At 49.9% G+C, this 26873-nt stretch overlaps 1 protein-coding gene across 1 annotated transcript; it reads left to right on the forward strand.

Annotated features, from left to right (window-relative positions):
* On the forward strand, window positions 1-25900 carry Igfbp2 (insulin like growth factor binding protein 2). Its single transcript, XM_075951655.1, has 4 exons — window positions 1-489; window positions 22634-22863; window positions 23570-23710; window positions 25421-25900. The coding sequence occupies exons 1-4, from the start codon at window positions 105-107 to the stop codon at window positions 25583-25585; spliced, it is 921 nt and encodes a 306-aa protein (XP_075807770.1). The 5' UTR covers window positions 1-104; the 3' UTR covers window positions 25586-25900.
* Window positions 25901-26873: the final 973 nt, after the last annotated feature.

Below are 26873 nucleotides of genomic sequence, written 5' to 3' on the forward strand. Positions count from 1 at the left end.
AGAGGCGGGGGAGGAGAAAGAAGGCAAGGAGGCGTCCCCCGCGCTCCCCAGGACCGTGCCACCTGCCCGCTAGCTCGCCGCACTAACGCTGCCAACAAGCCAACATGCTGCCGAGACTGGGCGGCCCCGCTCTGTCGCTGCTCCTGCCGTCGCTGCTGCTGCTGCTGCTGCTAGGCGCGGGCGGCTGCGGCCCCGGAGTGCGCGCCGAGGTGCTGTTCCGCTGCCCGCCCTGCACGCCCGAGCGCCTGGCTGCCTGCGGACCCCCGCCCGACGGGCCCTGCGCAGAGCTGGTGCGAGAGCCCGGCTGCGGTTGCTGCTCCGTGTGCGCACGGCTGGAGGGCGAGGCATGCGGCGTGTACACACCGCGCTGCGCCCAGTCGCTGCGTTGCTACCCCAATCCTGGCTCTGAGCTTCCCCTGAAGGCGCTGGTCACCGGCGCGGGTACCTGTGAAAAGAGTCGCGTGGGTGCTACCCCACAGCAGGTTGCAGGTAAAGCGGACTAGTTTGGGGGCGGGGTAATCTCTCAGTTTAGCGGGATCTCCTGGCTAGCAGCCCTCACGTGGGAAAGGAGAGTCTGACTGGACCCTGGGACTGTTGTACACGAGAAAGAGCCCAGTCCTTGATCTGATCCAGGGAGACTCTTGAGTGCCGGAACCCCAAAGTACAGGATGGAGACTGGAGGTTGAACAAGCGGATTTTGATGGAGTAAACGAGGAGGGGGAGGAGACACGGTGTCACCACGGTCTTCCCTTGGTGAAAGTGATCCTCACCTCTACTCTGACGGTACTTAGTGGTGAGGAGAGTGTTGGTCAGATCTAGGGGCTGTGGGGTGGGGGTGGGGGCTGTAGGAACTTGAAACTTATTTAGAACACAAATTGAGTCACCGACCACCGGTCGAATGTTCCCCGATGGGAAAACTACTGGGTGGCCGAGGCCACCGGGCGCAGGTGACACCGCGGACCTCGAGTGAGAAGGGATCGCTTGGAGGGACTCTTTCTTCTGGTATTGGGAGGTGAGAAGAAAAAGACTTGTGTCTTTTAAAAGGTAAGGTTGCACGTGGAAAATGGAGGGGGCTCCATCTGTGTAACTTTAGCCGGATCGCCAGCTGCATTCCGGCACCCTGGCAGCCAAGCTGAGCATCTGGGCCTCAGGTCTGAATGCTGGAGCAGCTTGAAACCTGGAAGCGACAACTCTCAAGATGGGTGGGTGTCACACCCTACCTCCTCCTGAATCTAGGGAACTCGTCCTATACCACAGAATGGGAAAGGTGGGGTTCTTTGTTAAGGAGCCCCTCTTTCCCAAAAAGTTAACTTGAGGGACACAATCCGGTTGCTAGGAGTTCACTTTTTTTTTTCTTCTTTATAAAAGCCTCCTGCCTCTTCGGTCTGGAGAAAGTTGTAATTGTTTTATTTTGTCTTGGAGACAGTGCTGAATTGTGCCCACTATTCGCTAACGTTTAAAAGGAGACTTTGACCAGTTTCTCAGAGGTGTTGCTTTAAAAGAAAGAAAGGGAGAAAGAAAGGAAGAAAAAAGAAAGGAAGGAAGGAAAAAGTACAAACACTCTGCTTTTCGATTTCTTTGTGCGCCCCACTCTTTCCCTTGGTCTGCTTATGGCTCCGCCCCTTAGAGTTAGAGGTCAGCTGAAGCCTTCTAGCTGTAGGGGCATTTTTGACCTTGAGTACGGAGCAAGGTGGGGCTTCCTCTGTATTGGAGTCCCAGGGTTTCTTTCTTCTTTCTCAGCTTGCCTTGGGAGTAATCCTTGCCTCTTGCTTCTAAGTAATAATAAAAAGGAAAAGAAATCCATTTTCCATGCCCTCCCACCTTATCACGACCCCAGCACCATCTTCCTCAGCAGAGTAACCCAAAGGCCATGCGGAATCCTTCAGATTTTGACCATTTTATTAAATCGTGGTGTACTTTCCTCTCATGGTCTTAATGCCCCCTCCCCCCAATTGCTTTCATTCTAAGCCTGAAATCCAGCCTTTCTGAAAGCTTCCCAAGACAAGGTTGGAGTCTCTCGCAGGCAACAGATGTGGCAGCTTCCCTGGGTCACTTTTCCTTACAGGAGGCGGGAGAGGGGGTGGAGTGGGGTGAAGGGGGTTGTCAGGGGAGCTAGGGGACAATGAGGTGAGTTCATGGGAAGAATGTCACTCTGAATTTTCTGCCTGGTTATGGGCGTCTCTTCCACCAACTCGTCCCAGCTGCTGTCTCAGCCTTCGCCCAAGGGACAGATGCCTTCCACGTTTCCCTCCCGTGTTCCTGTCTGGAAGAGGGGGCATTAACCAAGGTAGGGGTTGGGCTGGGAACTGGAAGCTGAGTAGGTTAGGTATATACTTGAAAGCCATGGTCGGCAGAACTGCCGGGCTGTCAAAGGAGTCGTCTGGGCAGGAGCCTGGTTTTGCAAGGGTGTCTGTGGGAGAGGCTTTTGACTTGGGGCAGGGACCAGGGACTCTGTATGGAGAATGTTGAAGTCTCAGTTGTAGGGAGGGAATATCACACATGGTCCAGACAGATCTTCGCCATGAGGGCCACTGGTACCCCCCTCCCACCGTCTTTCACCCATCTCTCTGCTCTGAAGGCTGAACCCCTCCCCCCCATCACCAGCGTTCCTCTTTGAGCAGGTTGCTTTTGAGAATTTTAAACATACCCTCTTATTTCCACGCAGCGCAGCCCAGCAGTTCCGGCTTTGCTCTTGGCTCTTTTGTCTTTGTTCCCAGGGACTCAGGGGCTGTATTGCTGGCTTCCTGGGGGATGGCAGGAAGGCAGGGTGTGGGGGTGGGCACGTCGGAGGGTAGAAGTGGCTGGTGGTGATCCTGCATCCCAAGAGATGATGGGCTGGGCCTCTTTGGTTCGTAGGAACAGAAATCAGGCTGGGAAGGCCTGAAAGAAGAATGGAAAGGGAACTCTGAGGGCCGTTGCAAATCCATGCTTGCTTTCTAAGGGTCTCGGAGAAAATAAGGCCCTAGGCAGGAGAACCTAAAATAATCTCTGGGGAGTCACAGACTAGGGGGTGTAGCTTGGGCCAACCTAAGCCCTTTCAGAATTCAGGCTAGGCTGGTTCCTCAGCATCTCCTCTGCCTCCTGTCCCCCATCCCCCCCCCCCACCCAGTTTCACACAAGGCAGGGGGATTATGCTGAGGGGCGGAGCCGCCCTAGTGGCCGTCTGGCCTTTAGCACGTATAAAGGTGCTATAGAAATGTTCAGTCATTTAAAGCCCCAGAGCCACAAGGGCTGGCCTGCTGATCGGTGTTGAGCGGGGAGGCCTGAATCTTCAGCCGCTGAGAGGGGGCCCTGATTTACAGCGGCTCACTTGAGCTTCCAGATCAAGGGGGAGAAAGCCACGGCACTTCTGGCTCGGAGCACTGCTTTGCATCTCGTCTTGCATAAATTTGCATACCGAGTTCACGACGGTAAAGCAGACTCCGCAATGAGTGGGGCTCCCTGTCTCCGCTGATTCCTAGCACCGCCTTCCTCCACCCTGTCCCCAGACTGCACCTCGCTGAGGGCCACCAAAGGGCGAGGCTGCACTAAGGGCTCCTGGAGTTGGTTGGTTTGGGAACTGAGCTGGGTGTGGCTCTGTGTACCAAGGCAGCAGAGTCAGGGCAGTGGAGGGGACCAGGGAGGCACACAACTGTGGCCCTGGCCTGCCTTGGCCCAGGGGCTAGGATTGGAAGCAGCAGCGACGGCGAGTCTTTGTTCCCACTTTACTCCTAGCCTTCTGCAACTGTCAGAAATGTTCCTGCGTAGTTTCCTTCCTGTGACAGTGATGACCCAGTTCTTCAAGAGGTGAAAGGAAGCTTGAGGAAGGACAAATCCTGTGGACTGGCAGAGATGGTTTAGTGGGTAGTAAAGGTGTCTACTACCATAGCAACCTGAACTTGACACCTGGAACCCATGTAAAGGTGGAAGGAGAGCCTGCTCCATGGATGTTTGACCTTCACACATGTGGTCCCGCCTTCCCACAAACACAGTAATAACAAATAATAAAAAAATTTAAAAACGAGAAATTGACCGGGCATTGGCAGCACATGCTCTCAATCCCGGAGGCAGAGAGGGAGGCAGAGGCAGGCAGATCTCTGAGTTCGAGGCCATCCTGGTCTATAGAGTGAGTTTGAGGACAGCCAGTGCTACACAGTGAAACGCTGTCTTGAAAAACCAAAACCAATCCGCTCCCCTCAAAGACACCCCAAAAACTTTGTGTAATAACTCTAAAAGATGTTATAAACTTCCAAAGCACTTTCACCAAACAGCGTAAGGCTACCTGAAATTAGAACAGGTGGGAGAATTGGGAGAGGGAACCCACTGGCTGCATTTACGAGAGGCTCCTCTGTGGAGTGGCTCACAGCCAACTTGGATGGTTGAGTTTGCTAGCGAGCCAAAGGAAGAGGGAGGCCAGGATGGTTCTCACTGTCCGCCTACCTTATGCTACCTATCCAGGCAAAGCATTTCCTGAAGACGGGGAGGGGTAGGGTGTGTGGGGGGCAGGTCAGTGAAAGTAACCCTATAAAAGTATTCCAGGGCGGGTGAGATGACTCAGCGGATAAAGACACTTGCTATGCAAGCCTGTTCCTTGAGTTCAGTCCCCAGAACCTAGAGTGGAAGGAGAGAACCAGTCCCTTCAAATTGCCCTCTAACTTCTAGAGCTGTGCAGTGGCACCCCCCCCCCCCCCCGAATAATAGTCATAGCCATGGTTGTAGTCGTAATCAGAACAAATGCCTCAGATTGCTCGGAAGCAGGAATCCATCCGCTCAGCGTCAGACATTTCGGGGCTGACTTGGAGAGGCTTCGTGGTCAGGTGAGCTTCTGGTTGGTTCTCACCGTGGCTCTTCACTTTTCTTAAAAGTCAGACAAGTTGCTATTAGAACTGCCAGGAAGCTTGGAGAACCCTTCCTGCTGACGGAGTGGAGGAGAGGGTAAATCACAGGGAAGGTAGGGCCAGCACTGCTAAAGGGACAGGAGGAAGGCAGACACCTTTCGTTCCTTGGTTGGCTCGCTTGCCACAGCTGTCTACCACTGTGGCTGCATTTATTGTGTTCACCTTTTTTTGTTTCCAGCTCTTTCTTGCCTTTATGCTGCCCTTGAAGTCTCTGTAGCTCCCCTTCCCCCACCTCCCGTGATTGTCTCTGCCTGTGCCTCCTTCACAGCTGGCCCAGCTGGAATGCTTGACTGCGTGGTGAGTAGGTGGATACTGTTCAGAAAAAGTAGCACGGGTAATCCATTGGTCCCAGCCTTCTTCAGCTCCAGTCCGAGGGAGGTGTAGAAGGTGACCTGAGACAGGAATGTTGAACAAAATGCAGATTCGGAATGGAAGGCTGACTGCCCGGCGAGCGGGCAGGGGCTGGGCCAGAGATGGGTCTTCCGTGGACGGGTGGCGTGGCACTTTGCTCCTAAGGGGGAGTAGAGCAGCTCTTTTAAAATGGAGCCAAAGAGGAGGAAGTTACAGATGCTTCACTAGGGAACCTGAGATCTGGCTGGCAGATGTTCCAGGCCCCTCAGCTTCTCTTTGTTATCTCTGGCTGGCGTTTTCCTGAGGTGGCAGGGAGCCATCAAAGATGGGTCAGCCCCTCTTGTGGCCTCATTCTTTGCGTCCAGTTTTCCTCCATCACCCTAGGGGAGGGAGTTGTGGATTTTGTTTTGTTTTGTTTTCAAGATAGGGTTTCTCTCTGTAGTCCTGGCTGACCTGGATCTTGCTCTGCAGACCTGGCTGGCATCACACTCAACGAGATCCACCTGCCTCTGCCTCCTGAGTGCTGGGATTAACCACCAACCAAGGGGGGAGTGTATTACCCGATTCCGCGTTACCCCCTCGGTACAGTTCGCACGCCACTGTAGCCACTGTACCGTTTGCGAGTCAGACAAGGGCCTGGAGATCGAAAGAACACACAAAGAGACCTGGGTCATTCGAAAGGACATCAGCCTTTTCAGCCGAATGCTGTTTATTCAACCTTGGGGAAATCCTTACATACCTAGCTGCTGCACAAGGATTTCGGCCCAGGCAGGTGGGAAATTACCACACCAAAGATGGAGTCAACAATACCCTACAGCTAATCACCTTGGAGGGGGGGGGGGCAGAGGGAGCACAGGAACAAACAATGTTTTAGCTGGCTGACCAGAAACTGTCCTCAAGGTGAACCCCAAGAACAAGGGTAGACCTGGGCCCTACAGGTTTTCTGTACTTTCATCCTGGATGCCTTCATGGGCTCAGTGGAGGGACCAAGTTAAGAGCTAAGAGTTTTATTGGCTTCCTGCTGCTGAACCGTCTGCCCCTGTGGTCAAGCCAGGGTTGAGCTATGAGCCTATGGGCCACAGGCTTTGTTCCCGGATGCCTGTTGCACATAGGTGATTGGTAGGTCATAGGACACCATGACTGGCTTCGGTGAGGGAGAGGACATTTTTAAAACATAAGGGGCCAGCATATGATGAGTGATGAGATGAAGTAGAAGGGCCACACAATATCTGGAGAGAGATGACTGTGTGACCAGACTAACCTGGTCCCAATGCAAGCAAGCATATGTCTAACTGTCTGTGTGGTAGCTGGGTTGGATGGCACATGTCCGGAATCTCAGCACTTGGGAGACAGAGGCAGGGTCAGTCCAGAGTTAGAAGACTGTCTTGGCTACATTGTGAGTTCCACGACCGAAAACCAAACCCAAAGCCACAAAAAACTCGCGATGAGCGTGGGCTTTTCTCAGAAACCAGGCTTTGTTAAGTAGGGATGAGTTTTATTTCTTTCAGGGTGTGTATATTGGGTTAGTTGTGACCAGGGTGGGGTGTCACACACATTAGTTGTGTGCCTTACCCATAATTAGTTGCTGTACGCATTAACTGACTTAATCTTGACCAGTGACATTTTTGTTGTTTTGTTAGCTGGCCCTTAAAATGAAGGCCAGACTGGACAAGTCAGGTGGGCTGCTCATTTCTTAAGGACCCAATCCCACATGTCAGCAGGGTATCTAGATGTAAGAGGTTTAGTCTCTTTGAACCTCTGTTTTCTTATGTGTATATAAATCTGAAGTTGGTGATGCTTATGACCCTACTGGGTTACCTTGCATGGGTGTGTGTCAAAGTAGATAACACAGCTAGGCATAGTTTATGCTGATTATCCTTTTTTAAAAAAATATTTATTTATTTATTACAATATTCTGTGTATATGCCTACAGGCCAGAAGAGGGCACCAGACTTCATTACAGATGGTTGTGAGCCACCATATGGTTGCTGGGAATTGAACTCAGGACCTCTGGAATTAGCAGGCAATGCTCTTAACCGCTGAGCCATCTCTCCAGCCCCCTATGCTGATTATCTTAAGGAGGCAGAAGCAGGAGGATTGTAATGAGTTTGGGGTTTCAAAACAAAATGTTTTAGTTCCTTTTTTTTTTGTGATGAAATTCTCTGACAAAGGCAATTGAGGGAGGGCAGAGTTAATTCTGGGTGGGTTCAAGGGTACAATCCCTCATAGAGGGGTACAATCCCTCATAGAGGGGAGGTCACGGCAGCAGCAGTACAACATTCAGGAAGTAGAGGATGAATACTGTCCTCAACTTGCTTCTTCCTGTTATGCAGTTAAGGATTCCAGCCAGGGAATGGTGCTGCCCACAATGTGCAGGTTTTTTCCATGTCAATTAAGTTGATTGAAATAACATCCTTCAGGCATGCCTAGAAGCCTGTCGTCTCTCTGTTTGATTCTAGAACTCATTGAGTTGACAGATGAGATGAGCTATTACACAAAACAAGACAAAAAAATCAGCAACAACAAACAAGTTGTAAACAAACAACAAACAATGAGTAAAGAATGCATGTCATGCCCAGTGTTGGCCGTCTCTGCTAGTGCAGCTTAATTTTCCACTTCCTGGTGCAGGAGAATTGTCTGTATTCTGCCAATCATGTTTTAAATAAATGCTGATTGGCCAGGCAGGAAGTATAGGCTGGAAAACCAGACAGGAAATAGAAATGATGTAATGAGAACGGGAGAATTCTGGGAAGGAGGAAGTTGATTCCTCCCACTCCTGCCCAGACCACCGAAGTAGCAAGATGTGATCTGCCCCACTGAAAAAAGGTGCTGAGCCACATAGCTAACATAGATCAGAAAAATGGGTTAATCAAGATGTAAGAGTTAGCCAGTGATAGGCTAGAGCTAATGGGCTAATCAGCTTATAATTTCTGGAGACCTATGTGTGATTTTCTTTGGGGCTAAACAGTTGTGGGGTACTGGGTGGGACAGAAACCCCAACAAGCAGGCCCCCGATCATGCTACAACCTCCTCACCTAGAGAAGGAGTAAGTCCAGCTCTCTCTGACCTATGCTCTCTGGGCTTTAGAGAATCCTTTTGTGGACGGGGTAATGAAGCTGCACTTTGACGCAATATAAAACCAGCTGAGAAGAAATGGCTTGCATTTCTTCTGTGTGAGTTAAGCTTTTTTTGAGTGCATTTTGGGACCTGTGTCCAGATTTCTGGGACTGACCGTTCCAGGGCTGTCGTTCACACTTGACACTTGACAGTGCCCAGAGTAAAATCCAGAGGGACAGAGATGACCCTAGAGATTGGACTCTTGGGTTCTTGTGCCAGCTCTTCTGCTCATTTAAGGATTGAGTCCTGCCTTCAGGCAGTCAACCTGGATGCTTAGCCTTCCAGCTGGCAGAGTTTGGAAGACTGGAGAATAGCTGAGGTGGGCAAGGATGGTCATGGTGGGATGCCCTGTCTCTGCAGGTGTTCCTCACGGGAAGCTGACTGGATAGAGCAAAGTCAGACACTAACACAAGTGCTGCACACACTTGGCACACATGGGTGTGTTCAGGGGCGTGCAGTGGTCAAACCCAGTAAAGAAGGCTGAGATCCCTTTTTCATTCCCGCGAAGTAGACACTTTCAGGTCTGGTGTCTATGAGGCTAGAGTGCCAGGAGTTTGAACATGATCCTGGCAAAGAATTTGGATGTTCTCTCCAGGGCAGTGTTTTCTTACTACATGGCCTCCAGAGCTGAGCTCACTGCTGACACCCGACTGCTGCCTGTTAGCTTTCGGGGAAGAGTGATCCATCTGCAGGGGCATGTTGGCCTGGGCAGGACTTTCTGAGAACTGGGGCCTTCCCTAAGGTTTGAAGGAAGCCTTCCGAATGGGAGCCTGTATGTTTTCAGACAACTGTTTTTAGGCATCTGAGATAGGCCTCCAGGAAAGCAGGGGTGGTCAGCACATACTTAGGTTAGAATCCAGGACCCTGGGGAATCAGGGGTAGATTAGACCCTTCAAGGTGGGGATGGGTTGTGAGACCAAGGGTATGCGTGGGGCTTCAGTTTCCCCAGCATTCTTCCCACAATGAGCAGAATGAGGGATTTTTTTCCTTTTCCTTTTCTCTAGTGGAGAATAGATCATCCCCCACCCCCTCCTCCTCCTTGGCTCCTAGCCCCCTCCCCTTCTGTTCCTTCACAAAGCCAAGGAAGATGTGGGCTGGCTCAGCCTGAGTGTCAGTCAGGACTCAGAGGGAGACCTTGCTCAGAAAACTGCCTTTCCGGGAGGGAGAGCAGTATAGTCCACTGCAGTTAGACTTTTTTTTTTTTTTTTTTTTTTTTTTTTTTTTTTTTTGAGGAGGGTAGGCAGTTGGAAGCCTTGAAGCCCTTCTGGCTGTCTGCCCCACATCCCTTCCTGGCTGTCGGGAAGCAGGGCAGAAGTGAAGATTGGGGAGAAGGGGACGGGTTGGCATACCTCCAGGTGCTGGGCAGAGAAATTAGCCCACAGACCCTGGTGGAATTGGCTGGGAGCGAAGCCTGGTGTGGGGGGGGTTCTAATTAGTGGACGGGTGTAGGTGTGTTAGCCTATGTTCATTCAAGGAACTAGACAGAGCCAGGATGTCGAGGAGGGAAGGGGGCTGGGGGCCCTGAAAGCCTTGGCAGGTTGTTGGAGCTTGGAAGACCAGAGGAGCTTATTTAGTGTGTTCATCCTGGTGGGTTGAAAAGATGGGGGGGCTGGCTTCCAGCTGGCGGGGTCCGAGTTAGACTGGGGGGTGGGAGAGAGCTGGTAGCCAAGGTGCCATCTCGGCGGGCACACGCTAAGTCTGGGACAGTTGGGAACGACTTGCTGCAGACAGTTCCTTCCACAGCTCAGAGTCAGATGAAGAAATCAAGGCTGCATTCTGGGTCGAGCGCCAAGGCAAACCCATTGCCCTGGCTTCTCGTCCCTGTGCTCTCTTCCACCAGAGTTAATCCAAGCACAAAGTCAGTGGGGTATATACTGCTTCCTGGAAAAGTTCGTTTTCCCTGGGCGGCAGTAATTAAGGGATAACTTCTCAACAATGTTCCTTTATGCAGCTCCCCAGGGAGTTTCTTCAGGGACTATTGTCTCTACTTCTGGATAGAAGATACCCAGTCTCCCCTGGGAGCTGAACTTGCTTTCTGAAGTGCCCAAAGCCACGAAAAGATAGAATAGCAGTTCCCCTGGTATCCCTTGACTGTCCCCTGTCACTGGTAATGCTGACTGGCTGTACCAGCAGCCAACTGGAGGAGGTATGCCAGACAGGGTAAAGGGTCAAGTGGGTTGGGCTTCCTGGCTCGGAAAGGCTTTTGTGGTTGAGTGAGACCACCTGGCATATTAACTGATAACCCTCTTCCCCGGGGGTTGAAATGTCAGGTTGTCTTTCCTTTCCTTAACAATTAGAAGGCATTCTGAGGAGTTAAGAGCTGTGTAGCCCAGCAACTTGGGTTTGGTTTGGGCCCTACCTCTGATAAGGTAGCTGTGCAGCAGGCCTCCGTAGTCCAGGGTTTTTATCGACTGTGAGAGGGGAGAAAAATCCATCAACCTCTTGTGATTGTTTGATAGTAAACGGAGTTATGTATACAAATGATGTAACGCAGGAACTCCAATAATCAAATGAGGTTATGCATCCTCTGATCCCTTCCTTCTTGCCCTACCTCGGCAGAGGTCAGGAGGGAGTCAGTGCCTGTTTAGACCAAGTCTGATTGGTCATCTCAAGAACTCTGATGAGGTGTAGCAGGGGGTAGAGGTGGGGGTGGGAGGCGGGGCGGGGCTGGGGAGCTGGCTCAGTAGGTAAAAAATGCACTTGCTATGAAACCTCTAGGATCTGAGTTTGGATCCCCAACACCCACGTGTTAAAAAAAAGCTGAAAGCAGTCACAAGTGCTTGTAGTGGGGGGTGGGGATGGGGAGCAGGGGTGGGAGGGCAGAAACATGAGGATCACTGGGGCTTGTTGGCCAGCCATTCTAGTTGAAGCCCACCAAGCTCCAGGTTCAGTGAAGAAGCCTGTCTCATCAACAAGAAGACAAAGGAGGACACCTGGGGTAGTGTGTTGTTCGGCAAAGCTTTCAGGGAATCCAGAGCTTGGAGTCTCTGAGGATTTCCAATGGGCAGTCATAGCCGTTGACATCTTCCCAAACTATGATTCTTCTGGTAGCTTGATGGCCCATTTATGTCCCAGAAATGAGGATTCTTTTTAAAACTACTATTAGTAGTAGTAGAAGTGTGTGTGTGTGCACGCGTGTGTGAATGTGTGCGTCAGGTAGAGGAATTTGCATATGCCATAGAGCACATGTGGAGGCCAGAGGACAACTCCTTTTACCTTTATGTGGCTTCCGGGGATCAAATTTAGGACTGCATGCATGCACAGCGAGTGTCTTTACCCACCGAGTCATCTCATGGGCTCAGACATGAGAACTCCTGCTTACGGTTCCATCCCTTGTCTCTAGTTTGGATTGTTGCTCCTCCACCCAAGAGAGCACGTCAAGGAGTGTGATGGATGTGAGGTAGAGTTGGATGAGTCACGGATCGTGGACGTTGAGCTGAAGCGCGAGGAAAGCACGGTGACCTATTTAAAGACGCTCATTTATATTCAGGACACTGGTGTGCTGGTTTGAGAGTGTGGCTGGCAAGCCCCGGACATCCTTGCAGGTCTTACAGTTCTTTCTGCTTCCTCTGGGTTCAGTGTGTCAGTGTGGAGTACCAGGGAGGAGGCACTCGGGAGGTGAAGGAGGTGGAAGAGTGGTCGGAAAGGTCAGCAGGTATCGCTTTCTTGGATCAGGACTGTGGGGGTCACGTCATCAGACTCAAGTGTAGGGGACAGTGGCTTAGGCCCTAGAAGAAACATGTGTCCCCCCCAATCTCATGCTGTTATGGCTAACTGCTTTTAGTTTACCACTAACCTTGCTTGCTGCAGTGGAGGCCTAGATGGTGTGGTGTTAAAGAGAACAATGAAGTAGGAAGATACTCCAGGGAAGGACGTAAATGCTGGCACCATAACTAGCTTTTCTAATGTTTAAGTGACAATTGAGTACACACCGCACCAGCTAGCAGCCTATTGCCATCCCGCCTGTAACACAAGAAAAATAGTTTAAAAGTTAAATATTGTCCAAGTGCTGAAGTCAGAAGAGATGTATATGTATCTAATGCAGTTATGAGCAGAAACCCAGCCTTTGATCAAAACTCTAGGAAGATCTCCTCAAACGGTGAGGTCCCTTTACAGAGGCAGAATCCACCATAGTCAAGTTTGGTAGGAATTGCTTCTTTGGTCTGGAGGAAGAAAGCACACGATCTTCCAGAACATCAAACTTCTTTCTGTTCCTCCTGTGGTGATGTATAACTTTTAAATTTTTATTTATTTATTTATTTATTGGGGTTATAATTACATCACTTCTTCCTTTCCTTTCATCCTTCAAAACCCTTCCGCATAGCCACCTACCCTCTCTGCTCTTATACGTTCATGGCCTCTCTTGCGTACAGGTGCATGCACACGTATGCGCGCTCCTAAATATATAAATAAAGTCTGCTCGGTCCCTATCATGTTCCTCATGTGCTTTTCAGGACTGACCATTTGGTATTGGTGCTCTCCTCCCTGGGGAAACCATTTCTCCCCTCTCTGCGTTCCTTAGTTACCCACGGTTCTTTCTCTAGGTTTGAATCCTCATAAACTTTAGCTCTCTTCCATGCTAGCCCAGATGTGAGAATTTCATTTCAACAATAAATGTATATTTACCTACTGATTTTTGTGTATTGCAGATATTTTTGGGCCATTAATCCCATGATTCCTTAGGACTTTTCCATAAATCTTTGCTGCTGTTTTACCCTCCTTCATCTGCCTTTATCCCCTCCATCCCTAATTGCCTCAGTGCTTTTCCATTTCCTCCTTCAGATCGCCTGGGCCCTGCTGGTCCCCTCTCTATTGCTCACCTCCCACCATGGTCCCTTTTTCTGAAGTATACTTTTTAAGCCCCTGGGGAAGCCGAGACCAAGCTGGCGTCTTTGAGGCTTCCATCCTTGAGAGGGGAAGTTGAGTCCACGAACTCACTGATTTTTTTTTGTTTATCTTTCACATGCATTGCGTTCACGCGCGTGTGCAACAGTGACCGTGTCAGAGTTCTCATGTGAATTACCTTGCTATTGCTGTGATAAAACACCATCAGAGGGATGAGTGTCGTCATGGCAGCGAAGAGACAGGCCTGGTAGCTGAGTTGAAAGCCGAGAATCCCATTTTTAACTGCAAGCACGAAGCGAGGAAACTCAGAGTGGGCGGAGTCTTTTTACTGTCAAAGTCCACCTCCGAGGACGTTTTCCTCTGACAAGGGCAAACCTCCTGAACAGGGCCAACAGCTAAGGACCAAACATTCAAAAGCCAGAGACCCTGGGGGGCATAGCCTTCAACCCTCCACAGGCCAGTCCTCTTCTACCACATGGGTCCTGTGAATTGAACCCAGGTTGTCAGGCCTGGTCGCGGGCCCCTTATCCATTGAGACCCGTATTCCTCCCCACCCCTACTCCTGTTTTTGTCAATAGAGTAGACCCGAAGTACTAGGAAGGAAGTAGAGTTGAGTTACTAGGATGCTTTGCCCAGTGATGTCAAGTGGGTTTGCACCTTCAGCAGCCACACTATCCATTCTTAGTCCTTCAAAGGCCCCTCCCAATTTTCCCAGAGATCGTGTACCTCCCTCCCCGCTATTTGTCACTTTTAGTCTTTCTCGTGAAATTCCAAGCTAGGTAATTATCTGGATCTCTCCTCTTGTTTTTTGGGGGGAGCAGAACGACTCTCTTCCCACTGCCCCTTGGACATCTCTACCTCTTTGTATCTGCCGAGCCCCATACCACTGACACTTTGAGCTGCACCAGGATACACTTGACTCTATTCTCTGGGCTGAACCATCTTCATTTTGTTCTTCTTGGGTCATTGACCCTCTGCAACCCTTTCTGCGTCTTCCCCAACACATTCCTTCATGCCTCTGTGTCACAGAGAAATGGTGAGGGGCCCGTGTAGAGACTTATTGGTGGGCAAACCTTACCGGCGACATGGCTCCAGCCAGTGAAAGTGGTGTTAATGCTTGCTGTGTCAGTGAAGGCCTTGTCTAGTCAGTAGTGCTCTAGGGCTCCCCAAGTTTGACCGTACCCTATTTAAGATAGGGGAAGAGCGGCTGGTGGCTGTCTTAGGGTTACTATTGCTGTGATGAAACCCCATGACCAAAAGCAGCTTGAGGGGGAAGGGATTTATTTGGCTTCCACATCCTGAGACACAGTCCACTGTGGGAATCCAAAGCAGGAACTCAAATCAGGTGGGAACTGGGAGGCAGGAGCTGATGCAGAGGCCACGGAGGAGTGCTGCTTACTGGCTTGGATCTCATGGCTTGCTCAGTCTGCTTTCTTACAGAACTCCCAGGACCACCAGCCCAGAGGCAGCCCCCCTCACAGTGGGCTAGATCTTCCCTCATCGATCATAATTATGAAAATGTGCTGTGGGCTTGCCCACAGCCTGATTTTATGGAGGCATTTTCTCAGTTGAGGTTCCCTCTTTTCAGATGACTCCAGCTGTGTCAAGGTGACAGAAGCCAGTGGGTGAAATGACTTATGAATATTTATCTTTGTGGTGCTGGGAATGGAACTCAGGGCCTTGTATATGCTAGCAAGCACTCTGCTACTGAACTATGTATAACCCTGGCCCAGAGAAATGACATTTTTTTTAAGTCTAGAAATAATAAGAAACATAAAAACACCCAGTCTACTTCCCAGAATTCTGAATGCTTAATTTTGTCTGCTAGTATGTAGTACTTAAATAGTACCTCCCCCTCCCCCAAGACAGGGTCTCAATATGTAGCCCTGGCTGTTCTGGAACTCAGTATGATGTAAACCAGGCTGGTCTCAAACTTGAAGATCCACCTGCCTCTGCCTCCTGAGTGCTGGGATTAAGATGTGCACCACCACAGCTGGCTCAGTAGCACTTTTTTTTTTTAAATCTAAAGAGATTTTCACACATATGATGAGTGGCATGAATGGCTAATATCCACATTTTTGCTTGTATGCAGGTGTGTGTGTGTGTGTGTGTGTGATGGATGATCAATATTGTTCAGGTTCTTGACAGTAAATTGGGAAAGTTTGTTGTGTTGGTGCACGCCTTTAATCCCAGCACTTGGGAGGCAGAGGCAGAGGCAGAGGCAGACAGATCTCTGAGTTCTAGGCTAGCCTGGTCTACGGAGTGAGTTCCAGGATAGCCATGGCTACACAGAGAAACCTTGTCTTGAAAAACAAAACGAACAAAAACAACAACTACAACAGCAGAGAGAGAGAGAGAGAGAGAGAGAGAGAGAGAGAGAGAGAGAGAGAGAGAGAGAGAGATGAGAGAGAGAAAGAGAGCGAGCGAGAGAGAGCGCTGTAGGTTAGGTTTTGAATCTGTTGGTGTTCACACAGGTGAAAGCTCGTCTTCACGGCTGCCGTGTGTTACTCCTCTATGTCACCCTGTCCATTTTGTGTTTTCATTTACCAACTGCAGCACCTTCTGGCCCGGATGTTACTAATTTACAAATGCAGACGGTTGAACAGTTTTTATGCATATACTCTGTGCATATGCACAGGTAGAATTTGGGAGTCAGGCACTTTCTTTCCGTCCCTGTGACTTCTGGTCCAAGTGTACGCTAAGGCACACATTCCATGCTTCGGCCTTTGGTCACTGAGTCACTTCGCCAGGTTCCTGGATGACGTGAGTGACCTGGAGGGAGGAGAAGTGTCCAGGGCTCACGGGAAGACGTGAAAACTGATAGTGTTGTTTGACATCTTGATATCGGTTTCTCTGGCTCTTCAAGGGCAACTCGGCTTGCCGAGCCCCAGAGGACCTGGGCTGAATTTGAGTATGTTTTTGTTTTCTCAAACTGTCTGCCTCAGCTCTGACCCTCCGCAGGTCTTTGCGATTCCAGGAATGAACCCGGTGTTTATAAAGCAGCTCTTTTGAGTGTGCACAGGCAGGGAGGCTCCTGGGAGACTGTGCTTGCTCAGGGGGAGCCTGCGATGACACAGCAGTATGAAGGCAATGCTCTAGAAAGCTCCGTGGTGCCTGGCCAAGGAGGGCAGCCCCTCTGCATGCGTGCAAGCATTCATGTGCCTCGCCACAAACCCGGGAGCCAATGGCGAGAAAGCTTGAGTATTTACCCGAGGCTTTCTTGCTCCAATAGAAGAGGTCTCTTTTTCTTCACATCAAGCACTTCAAGAAAGTCCAGCAGAAGAATCACAGAAAGATGGAACCCTGGAAATGCCAGTGTTTGAGGGTTCTTATTTTAACAGGTTTTGGTCTTAGCCCCGGCTTGCTGCTTCTGGATTTCCAGGGCTTGGGTCCAAAACTATTTTTAGAAGTTTCGTATGATCCCTCTGTGTAGATGCATTTGGAAACCGTGACCCAGTCTAACTCCCTGTCTTACAGATGAACAACACACTGATGCCAAACCCGGCTCAGCACCCCACCTGGCCTCACTCACGGCACCAAGAGCAGCAAACTCAGGGTCAGAACCATGACCCTCTGACTTTGAAGCCAGCACTGCTTATCCAACCGTGCTAGAGCTGAGTCAGGCTCTGGAGCTCAAAGACTGGTGATGAAGAACTGAGGGATGGGGGGAGGGGACTCCTCAGCCAAGCGGCCAGTGCTCTGCCCTCCTCTTTGCATTGCTCTCCCGTACAATGGCCTGTGCCTCCTTAGCTTTCCCCTTGACAGTATCTCCTGGACCCTTCACTACTCAGCTGGGCAGTAACAGGCCGTAGCTGTAGGATGCTTCCTGAGGCTTGTAGATCAAAACACTGGCCCAGCCATTTCCTTCCACAAACATGCTTCTGAAAGAAGGGCCGTCTGTTGTGGTCTGCTGGACAAGGAGACATCTTCTAAAGTATGGCCATGGTGCCCAGAAGATGCCAGGCTTTGCTTGGTTGGCTTCCGTTCTGGGAGCAAAGGGGCACAAGAATGAGAGTTAGGACAGAAAGCCGGATGTCAGCCAAGGGTAGGTGGACCTACCAACCCAGAGAGGGTCACTCACTGCTTAAACTAGTCTGTGTTCTGGGGACAAATGTATACCATGACAAGCATCGCTCTACATCATTAAGATTCAGACACCTCATATGCCATTTAGAATTCAGGAGCACTTGATACTGTTCAGAATTCAGGCACCTCTGTGCACCATTCTGTATCCAGGCATCCCTGTGTGCTGTTCTGGATTCCAGAGCTAGAGGCCACTGCTTCCTGCTGTCCTGGACCTATTGAAGAAATGAAGGGGAAAAATACAATGTCACTTCAGAAGACTAAAGTCTTCAGGTTAAATATGAACTAAGTCAACAAACGGGACTCCCTTTCTTCTGGCTGCCTTACACCCTGTAGCATGTGCTAGGGAGCAGTTGCCATGAAGGTGAGTGTAGTGGTAGTGATCAGCCGTTCAAAGGGAGTGACTTGCAGTTTTCACTGACACAGTCTGTTTCCTATGTGTACAAGGAAACAGATCTCAAGCCCTGGGAGCTCAGGCACCACTGAGGTGAAGACTCCTAGTCTTCAACAGGTGCAGGCCTTCCAGACCCAATTCAAGAACTGCTTCTGCACATCAGAGCACACGAACTGAGTGCTGGTTGCTTTCCTAACTCTGCCCTGGCTGGGCACAAAATCCGCATGGCCCCTTTGCCCATGGTCTCTCCCACAATACACCTAACCCCATGCAAGAGTCTCCTTGAAAACAAGCAAACATATGTATATAAAGCAAACACATAGGCCCCTCTTTCTCTCTTCCTGCAGTGTGTGCTTGTCCCAGAACTGCAAAAAGTGAAAAATGAAAAACAGAAAACATAGAATATCACCCTCCCCCGCCCCCAATCCAACTGAGGAGGCTAGAGAGTTAGGAGTGTTTGCTGCTCTCACAGAGGACCCAGGTGGGATCCAGGCACCCACATTACGGCTCACAACAATCTGTGACTCCAATTCCAGGGACATCTGAAACCCTTTTCTGGCATCTGCAGATACTACATTCACATGGTGTACTGACATACATGCGGGCAAAAAATCCGTGTACATAAAGTGAAATGAATAATAACATCTTAAAAATAAAAAAGGAGAAACATTACAGTGAGAATATTGGGAACTGTCTTCTAATTAGTTTTTTCCATGCATTTGATTTTTCTATTATTAGATATAAGCTACTTTCCCCCTACAGGGCAGACAATCTTATATTTACGCATTCAAGAGACAGATTATCAATCTATCTTGTATAAAGCTTGATTTTTTTCTCCCATGATGATAGTTTGAATGAGGAGAGTAATAAAATGCTATCATGTTAGATCGTAGCCATTATTCCCACTGCCCTGATGGGAATTGCGAGGTCAAAAAAATGAAAGGGTTCAACCCAAACAACGGAAGAACAATGCCCCATAGTCCAGAATTCAATTAGCTGGTTCTTGGGGTGCTTTGCCCATTGGAGTCTGATAATGAATTGTCTGTTCCCATGGCTATTAGTAGAGAAGTTGTCTGTGGAGGAAGAAGAGGAAGAGGGCTAGCGTATGTCTGGGTTAGGTGCATTGTGGGAGAGACTGACAGCAAAGGGGCCATGTGGATTTTGTGCCCAGCCAGGGCAGAGTTAGGAAAGCAACCAGCACTCAGTTCATGTGCTCTGATGTGCAGAAGCAGTTCTTGAATTGGGTCTGGAAGGCCTGCACCTGTTGAAGACTAGGAGTCTTCACCTCAGTGGTGCCTGAGCTCCCAGGGCTTGAGATCATCATGAGGCAGAAGGCTGGGAAGTTGTTTAGAATAAATATACAAGGCAGGAGAGCGGAAGACTGATTGGTCTCTTAGGAAGACAGTGACGGCTTGAAGGCAAGGACGTGTTTTTGGTCAAACCTAGGTAAGGACCAGGGCCAAGTATTCAGAACAAGAACCCTGGAGGGATTACTTTTAGGTTCTTGGGGTTTGTTTTGCTAATAACACTTTAGAATTTCCCACAGATCATGAACCATGGATTTCCAAGGGGAGCAGTGGGACTCTGACTTTCTTTATTCCATTGCCTACTTCTTGCCTTTTTGGAAAAGCTTTACTTTTTGTGTATTATTATAACTGTGAAATTTCATGCTTCCGTGTTGACCTCTTTCCTCAGTTGCTGTGTTGGAGAGAACAGCCGATGTTTACCAACCAGTAGGGAGATGTCTCAAGTCCCTACTGGTTACCCCAAAGCCTGAAACCTTTTCCACCTAGATATTGGGGGTGATTATGTAGTGGCCTCTGTACATAGTCTGCTTAGCTGCACGTATAAGTGGTTGCTTAATAAATACTGCTTGGGATCTAACTCTCTTAGGCAGAAAAGAATGCAACTTGGTATTTTTGTTCTGAGACAACATTCCGTCTCTAGCTGAAATTCCCTATTTGGAATGTTTTCCCCATGGATCACTTCTGTAGCCATACATAAGAAAATGTATGGGTGAGGGATGCTTGTTCAGGTGACGTGGGGGCCAATCTGGAAATAACACCTATGAGTTCACCCATATGCTCCCATCGTGCTTCACTCTGTACGCAACATGAACAGCCCTTGGGAATCTTTCTAGAAAGATCGAGAAGCTAGAAGCCAATCGCTTTCTTTTTACAGATTATCAGTGGAGGCACAGAGAGCCTACGTTATTTGTTCAGGGCGTCGGTGCTGAGTGGAAAAGATGGACTTAGTCAATCAGACCTTGGCTTTGAACCCTTGAACCTCTTTGGCCAAGGATGATTAGAAGGCACAAGGCCTTTCTCAGCTTATTGTTATTTTGCTTTCTACTTGGCCAGCCTTTCATTCCTCTTCCCTAGGCTCCTGCTTCCTGATGTATTTACTTGGGTCCAGCAAACTCTTCCAGAGAAGGAAATGGATGTCCTGCGGCCTCTAAAGGGGCCTGTGTCAACAAGCCATGCCTGTGGGTTTCCCCATCTTATTGGCATGTTTGCTGGTCGTGGTGAGATCAATAAAGGGAGAGTATGAAACATACCCTTGAATCCAGATGGCCTCTGTGAGGAGGGACAAAGTGGCTTTCACCTTGGGGAGGCTGGGGACCTCTCAGGACAGGAAGCCAGCTAGCCTCCCGGGAGAGCACTGCCCAGCTGACCCTGCTCTTCTGGGGCCTGGATCCAGCAGGGATTACATTAGGATGCTGTACGAATCTTAGGCCTTTTCACCTTTGGGGACCCTTCCATAAAAACATTTTAAGCTGATAGCATCTGACCTTATAATTGCAAGTATATCAGTATTTTACCTTAAGACTTTTTGACTTAAAAAGTAATTTTTTTCTTCTTCTGACTTTAATATGAACAAAAACATTTTCTAGGCATCTGTCTCCTGTTTCTACTGTGTCTAATGGACAAGTTTTCCCTGCCTGACTCTAGACCCGAGTACCTAGCATTTGAGAGTACCCCTCTCTTTGCAAATTTGTCTCCAGAGGGTGTTCTGGGCATTCAGTGTTGGCCTGACCTTGGAGACTCAGTCAAGGGATTCTTCAGCTACTATCTGTGGTTTAAATGCCCAGGAGGGTGTGGACACAATAGGTCTGCAAGCTTAGTGCCCCGGATGCCCTGGGAAGACCCTGTGCTCTTTTCTGTGGAGCTGTGGGTTGGTATGGCTGTGGATGGAGGTGGGGTGGAGGGGGGTTAGCTGCTGTAGGAGAGTTAGCTCTACCCCGTGTGAAGGGATGGTGTGGAACAAACCCCTACTGGTTGCTTTTGGATGCTAAGGCACCTCAGCAGCAGGGGCAGCTTTGAGCACTGGTACCCAGTACTGTCCCTGGCAGGGAAGAGCTGCATCGTCCCTTACTGAGTGCTGCCTAGTTTCTAATGACTCAAATACGGCAGTATGCCTTGCCTTTTGCAGTCAATTCTGTCTCTTTCCAACTTGTAGTACTGCCTCGGAGGGGGAACGCTATACTGGTTCTCTGGGAGCTATGTACCTTGCCTCAATGTTTCTCTAGAAGAGTTATCTCATTTGGGGATAGAGAATTAAAAGCCGGGCATAGTGATGCAAGATTTGTTGAAAAACACCCATTGTGCAAACACCTAGATTTTACTGGGACTTGTGGGCTGTGGCTGGAATGCTGGTGCACCCCCCCCCTTGGTTGCAGACCTGACCTCACAATTCCCATTCTGTCGTTCTACCTTGGAAAGACATGAATCAGCCGTCTAGGAGCTGCTTCTAGAGTCCTCTGTGTGCAGTAGATTCTAAGACAGCCTGAAGAGACATGAACGGCCACTCCACAGCAGGCAGCTTGATTTGGTCTCATGCCTCGTGAGATGCTACATTTATAGAGTCAAAGCTGTCATACATAGGTCCTGTACTGGGGCCTCTCAGTGTGATGGGGTGCGACACACAGGTAGATGTCCTAACAAACAGAATAAGAGCCAGTGGGATTAGTACCATAGCTGTGTAGGAGGAGCCTAGGAGCCAAAGACTATGGAGACTTCCCATCAGGGAGGGGTGAGCAAACAAAGAGTGGTGGGCCTGGTTCTCACTGGCAGGTGGCTGTCTGCCTTTTACTTCTCCCTTGCTAGCTCTGCCATGGCCCAGGGTGCTTATGGGAGGAATTTTTAAAACCTCAGCCCTGTCCAGACTGTTCTGTTCAGACCATAAATGAAGGAGAACGTAAACTTGGGGTGGTTGTGGGTGAGTCCGGTAGATTCTAATGGACCCAGGGATGGCCTGTGTCCATTCTGCGTTGAGTTCTGCGGCTGTCTTCATCCTTCTGAGCGCCTGTGTCCCAGCTTCGGAGGATGAGGGCAGAACTGAGGATGGCGCTCCCATTTCTCTGGCGTCACACAGCTTGAGTTCAGTCGTGGCCAATCACGTGGCCTCTGAGCGCCATGTTGTGTGTGAAGGATGGGGGACACCACTGAAACCCCCATCTATTCATCACTGTGCTCAGATGCCCCACAGAAGCAGCTTCTGGAGAGGAATGCGTTAGTTAAGGTGATGGTTTCAGAGGATTTCACCCACCATCAAGAGGCAAGCAGTGCCAGTGGGGTGGTGGCGGCTTGGCACATCCCAGTCTGGACCAGAAAGCAGACTGGACCTGGAAGCAGGGTGGACCATAACCCTCAAAGTTCCACCCTCAACTCCCCTCTCCCAGCCTGGCTTCACAACCTCCCTCAACACTGCCACCATCTGGGGACCGACAGTTCAAACACACAAGTCTGTGGGGGGAGCATTTTATATCCAACCCATGATATTTCCGAAAGAGTTATTTTGAGATGGAAAAGGATAATCTAGCTAAGTTGTGGAGGGAGCACGGCCCTGGACATTGTTGCTAAGTCTTCTCCCTCATTGGTACAGCCACCCTCCTAGAGGTTAGGGTTCCGCAAGCCCCCTCTCTTTGGGAAGCTGAATCTGGAAGTGCCTTCTCTCTTCTCCACAGATAATGGTGATGACCACCCTGAGAGGGGCCTGGTGGAGAATCACGTGGATGGGACCATGAACATGCTGGGAGGCGGAAGTAGTGCTGGCCGGAAGCCCCTCAAGTCAGGCATGAAGGAGCTAGCCGTGTTCCGGGAGAAGGTCACCGAACAGCACCGGCAGATGGGTAAAGGCGGCAAACACCACCTCAGCCTAGAGGAGCCCAAGAAGCTGCGGCCACCTCCTGCCAGGGTCAGTGGAAGACTGGGGTCTGCTGGAGGGAAGAGGGTGTGGAAAGGGGGAATACGTCGCACTTGGGAAGGCTATCACTCCATATCCCATACGCTCCACCACGAATGAACACACAAAAACCTAACAATATCATCATATTTGATGACCTCTGAGCCACATGGCATGTCTGTCTCTAAAATGGTATCTGGAAATCTCTCCTAAAACCTTCTTCACGTGTCTGTTTGACTTTGGAACACTGGCAGGGAAATATCCAGGAGCTCAGACAAAGCCTGCTTCTCCTGGGTCGTGACGAGCTTCTTCCCAGACCAGCTTTACTATCTGGGCAAATGACCCTGGTTAGGTCATGTTTGGGAATGGAGCTTGGTCCAGTGGTTAGAGTCTCGACTTCAGGGACAGTAATTGAATCAGGTTGGGGTATAAATTGTCTAGGGACAATGTCTGAGCTGGACTGGGCTATGACTTGAGATGTAAATTCTAATCTTTCAACGAGAGCCCACTTTGACTCATTGAAGCTGTTGCCGGGGTTATAAGACTCAGACGTCCACAGCCATGGGACTTTCTGGATGGGTAGGCTGGCACAGCGGGCTTGACTGCCACAGATGCTGCCCTACTAGCTGTCTGGTGTTGAGGGAGTCTGTAGACCTTGTCTAGTGCTAGTGTTTCTTGGGCTCCTTCTTCTCACCCCAGGTGTCCGTTTTGCCTTTAGACCCCTTGCCAGCAGGAGCTGGACCAAGTCCTGGAACGCATCTCCACCATGCGCCTTCCAGATGATCGGGGCCCCCTGGAGCACCTCTACTCTCTGCACATCCCCAACTGTGACAAGCACGGCCTGTACAACCTTAAACAGGTGAGTGTGGGTGCAGCTTCGGCCGGGAGGCCCTCGCTCAGCTCTGCGCTCTTGCTCTGCCTGCTTGTGATCTCGGAGGCTGAGCGTTGAGCCGGGATGCAGACTTTTGTAACCAAAGGAACGAGGCGTGCGTGAGCTCTAGGAGGCTTCCGCCCTTGGCCTCGGGCAGGCCGGGGCCCTCTCCTCTCTCTCTGCCCGTTGTGTCTGTTGGGAAGGAGTACCCTGGAGAAGCCCGGGAAGTAGGTCCCAGGCCTTGCGCTTCAGCTTTTCCCGAGAGCTGACCCCTGGGCCCTCCAGAGGCCGTCGCTTAATAGGTTGGGTAGGAATCTAGGGCTTGCATTTTTAAGATGCTGCCGTGTGTTGTTAATGGAACATGAACCGTATTCTTGGAATCCCCAATTTAGCCGTTGGCCAGGTAACCTCTCTGACACCTGGTTATCTCAAGAGATAGGAAATCGGGGATCAAGTGCTGAGAATCTCCTAAACACAGCAGTCTGTTTATTAGCAAGGGTTAAGGAAGTTGAAGTAAACTCCCAGGATCCTTTGCCCTCTTGCTTCTCCGTATGTATATGTTCTTTTAGGTGGTCCACCCCTCACTTTCTCCTCCGCCTCACAACCTCCTTTAAGAAGGAGGAGAAGGGATGGGGCAGGGATGTGGTTGGCAGGAGTTGGGGTGTGGTGGGAGGGGGGACTGAACTGTTAGGCAGACCACGATAGACTTGAGTGCATGTGGGATTGTCCGGGCAGCTTGGAGAAATTTAGATGCCAGGGTATGATGTGAGAGATTTGGGTCTGTTAGAGACAGAACTCTCGTGGTCATCCTAATTGCCAGTCAGGGTTCACTTAAGGAATGGATGTGTGGAACCAGAAGCTGGGATACAAGAATCTGCTCTTCTGCTTTGGGTCTTGCTCCCTCAACAAAGGCATCTCGCCCCCCCGCACCCCCCCGCCCCTGCAAGCCCCATGTGATACCAGCGTTAGGAGCTGTTTGTATGCTTTTCCCACCAAGTATAAGCTAATTGCATTAGTTGGAATGTGGAAGAAATAATGAACACTTCTAACGAGCAACAGATGTTCTGCTTTACCCCATGAGCCCCTAAGCACATTTACAACAGTGATTACTGAAGTTTATATGACAAGATCAGACACCCTGGGTCCGAACACCCCAAGTTCAGGTCTCAGCTCTCTCCTTAGGAGCTGGGAACAAGTCGCTGAACCAATCTTTGCTGCAGTTTCATGGCTGCAAAGTGGGGACGTTAATGGTGCCCGATACACAAAGTGGTGGTGAGGATGATGTGACTGTAGATGTCACTCTAGACGTGAGACTGTTGGTGGGTGCAATATCTTGCTCGCGCAGCGCCCGGCACACACTCCACCAGGTTATGAGGGTTTTCCTCTCACACCATGGCTACACTCTATTCTGGGTCTCCCACGGGAGCTGAGGCATTTCTTGATCTTAAGGTCTCCAGCAGCCCTGGTGATGGGCAGAGCCTGTGGGCCAATAGTATCAGCGTCCTTCCACCGTTGGCCCTGGAGCATTTTTGGGTCACCTGTACAGGAATCTGCACTGTGACAAGCTTGCTAGTGCTCACTTAGAGCAGAACAAGATTCCCGTTCAGTAGCCCCGCACCTGGGAACTGGCCAGCTCTGGGCCCGGTACAGGGAAAGGGGAGGTGGTAATCTTCACCCTTTACTCTTCTCGCCTCGCAGTGCAAGATGTCTCTGAATGGACAACGTGGGGAGTGCTGGTGTGTGAACCCCAATACCGGGAAGCTGATCCAGGGAGCCCCCACCATTCGGGGAGACCCCGAGTGCCATCTCTTCTACAATGAGCAGCAGGAGGCCGGCGGGGCTCACGCCCAGAGGGTTCAGTAAAACCGCAGCTAGTTGGTGCCTGGCTCCCCTACCCCAAACACCGGCAGAAACAGAGGGTGCTTGGGTTATGGGTAGGGAGGATTTCCCACTTTTGACACATGTATTTATATTTGGAAAGAGACCAACACTGAGCTCAGAAGCCTCCCAGCCCCCCTTCCAGCTACAAATAACCTGGACCCCCATTCCTGCTTCTCTTGGGGAGGGGAAGGGTGGCACTGGGGGGTGCTGGGTACAGGCTTGGGAATGGGGAAAGAAATTTTTATTTTTGAATCCCCCGTGTCTCTTTTACTTAAGATTAAAGGAAGGAAAAACAAAGTGTATGTCTTGCGTGAGTCTTTTGGGCGTCCCTGGGGAGCAGCCTGAGAGGCAGACTGAGCCTCCTGTCCAACTTGGCCCTAACACCTTGAAAGCACAGGAAAGTCACTTGCCCACCAAATCCAGGGACAGGAAAAATGCTTCTGTACCCAGATTCAGGTCTGTGATGGGACCCAGGATTTTGCTGTTTCCCACCAGGGAAGGCTTCCCACCCCTGTGACCGCTCTAGCCAATTGTTTAGAGGAAGATGGGTGGTGGGGGAGAGCGTAGTATCTTCTGTAAGTGGAGACTGCTCATTCATTTTCCGGCTGCCCAGACCCAAATAATCACATAGAAACTATTGATTGTGACCAAAGAATGGATGAGGAAAATGTGGTATATTTACACAACGGAGTACTACATAGCAGAAAAAAATAATGACATCTTGAAATTTGCAGGCAAATGGATGGAGATAGAAAACATCATTTTGAATGAGATAACCCAGACTCAGAAAGACAATTATCATATTTACTCGCTCATAGGTGGTTTTTAAACATAAAGCAAAGAAAACCAGCCTACAAATCACAATCCCAGAGAACCTAGACAACAATGCAGACACTAAGGGAGACTTAAATAGATCTAATCTACATGGAAGTAGAAAAAAAACCATGATCTCCTGGGTTAATTGGGAGCATGGGGAACTTGGAAGAGGGTTGAAGGTGGTGGGCAGGGAGGGGAGCAGAGAAAAATGTAGAGCTCAATAAAAATAAGAAAAAGAAACTATTAATTGCAACATTCTTTGGGCAATGGCTCAAGTATATTTCTAGCTAGCTCTTATATCTTAATCCATTTCTATTCATCTGTGTATTGCCACAAGGCTGTGACTTACTGGGTAAAGTTCTAGGCATCTTTCTCCTGTGGCAGCTACATGGCATCTCTCTGACTCTGCCTATTCTCTCTCTCTCGATCTCTGTTAGGATTTGCCACCTGACTT

The sequence above is a fragment of the Microtus pennsylvanicus genome, chromosome 17, assembly GCF_037038515.1.
Source record: "Microtus pennsylvanicus isolate mMicPen1 chromosome 17, mMicPen1.hap1, whole genome shotgun sequence".
NCBI lineage: Eukaryota > Metazoa > Chordata > Mammalia > Rodentia > Cricetidae > Microtus > Microtus pennsylvanicus.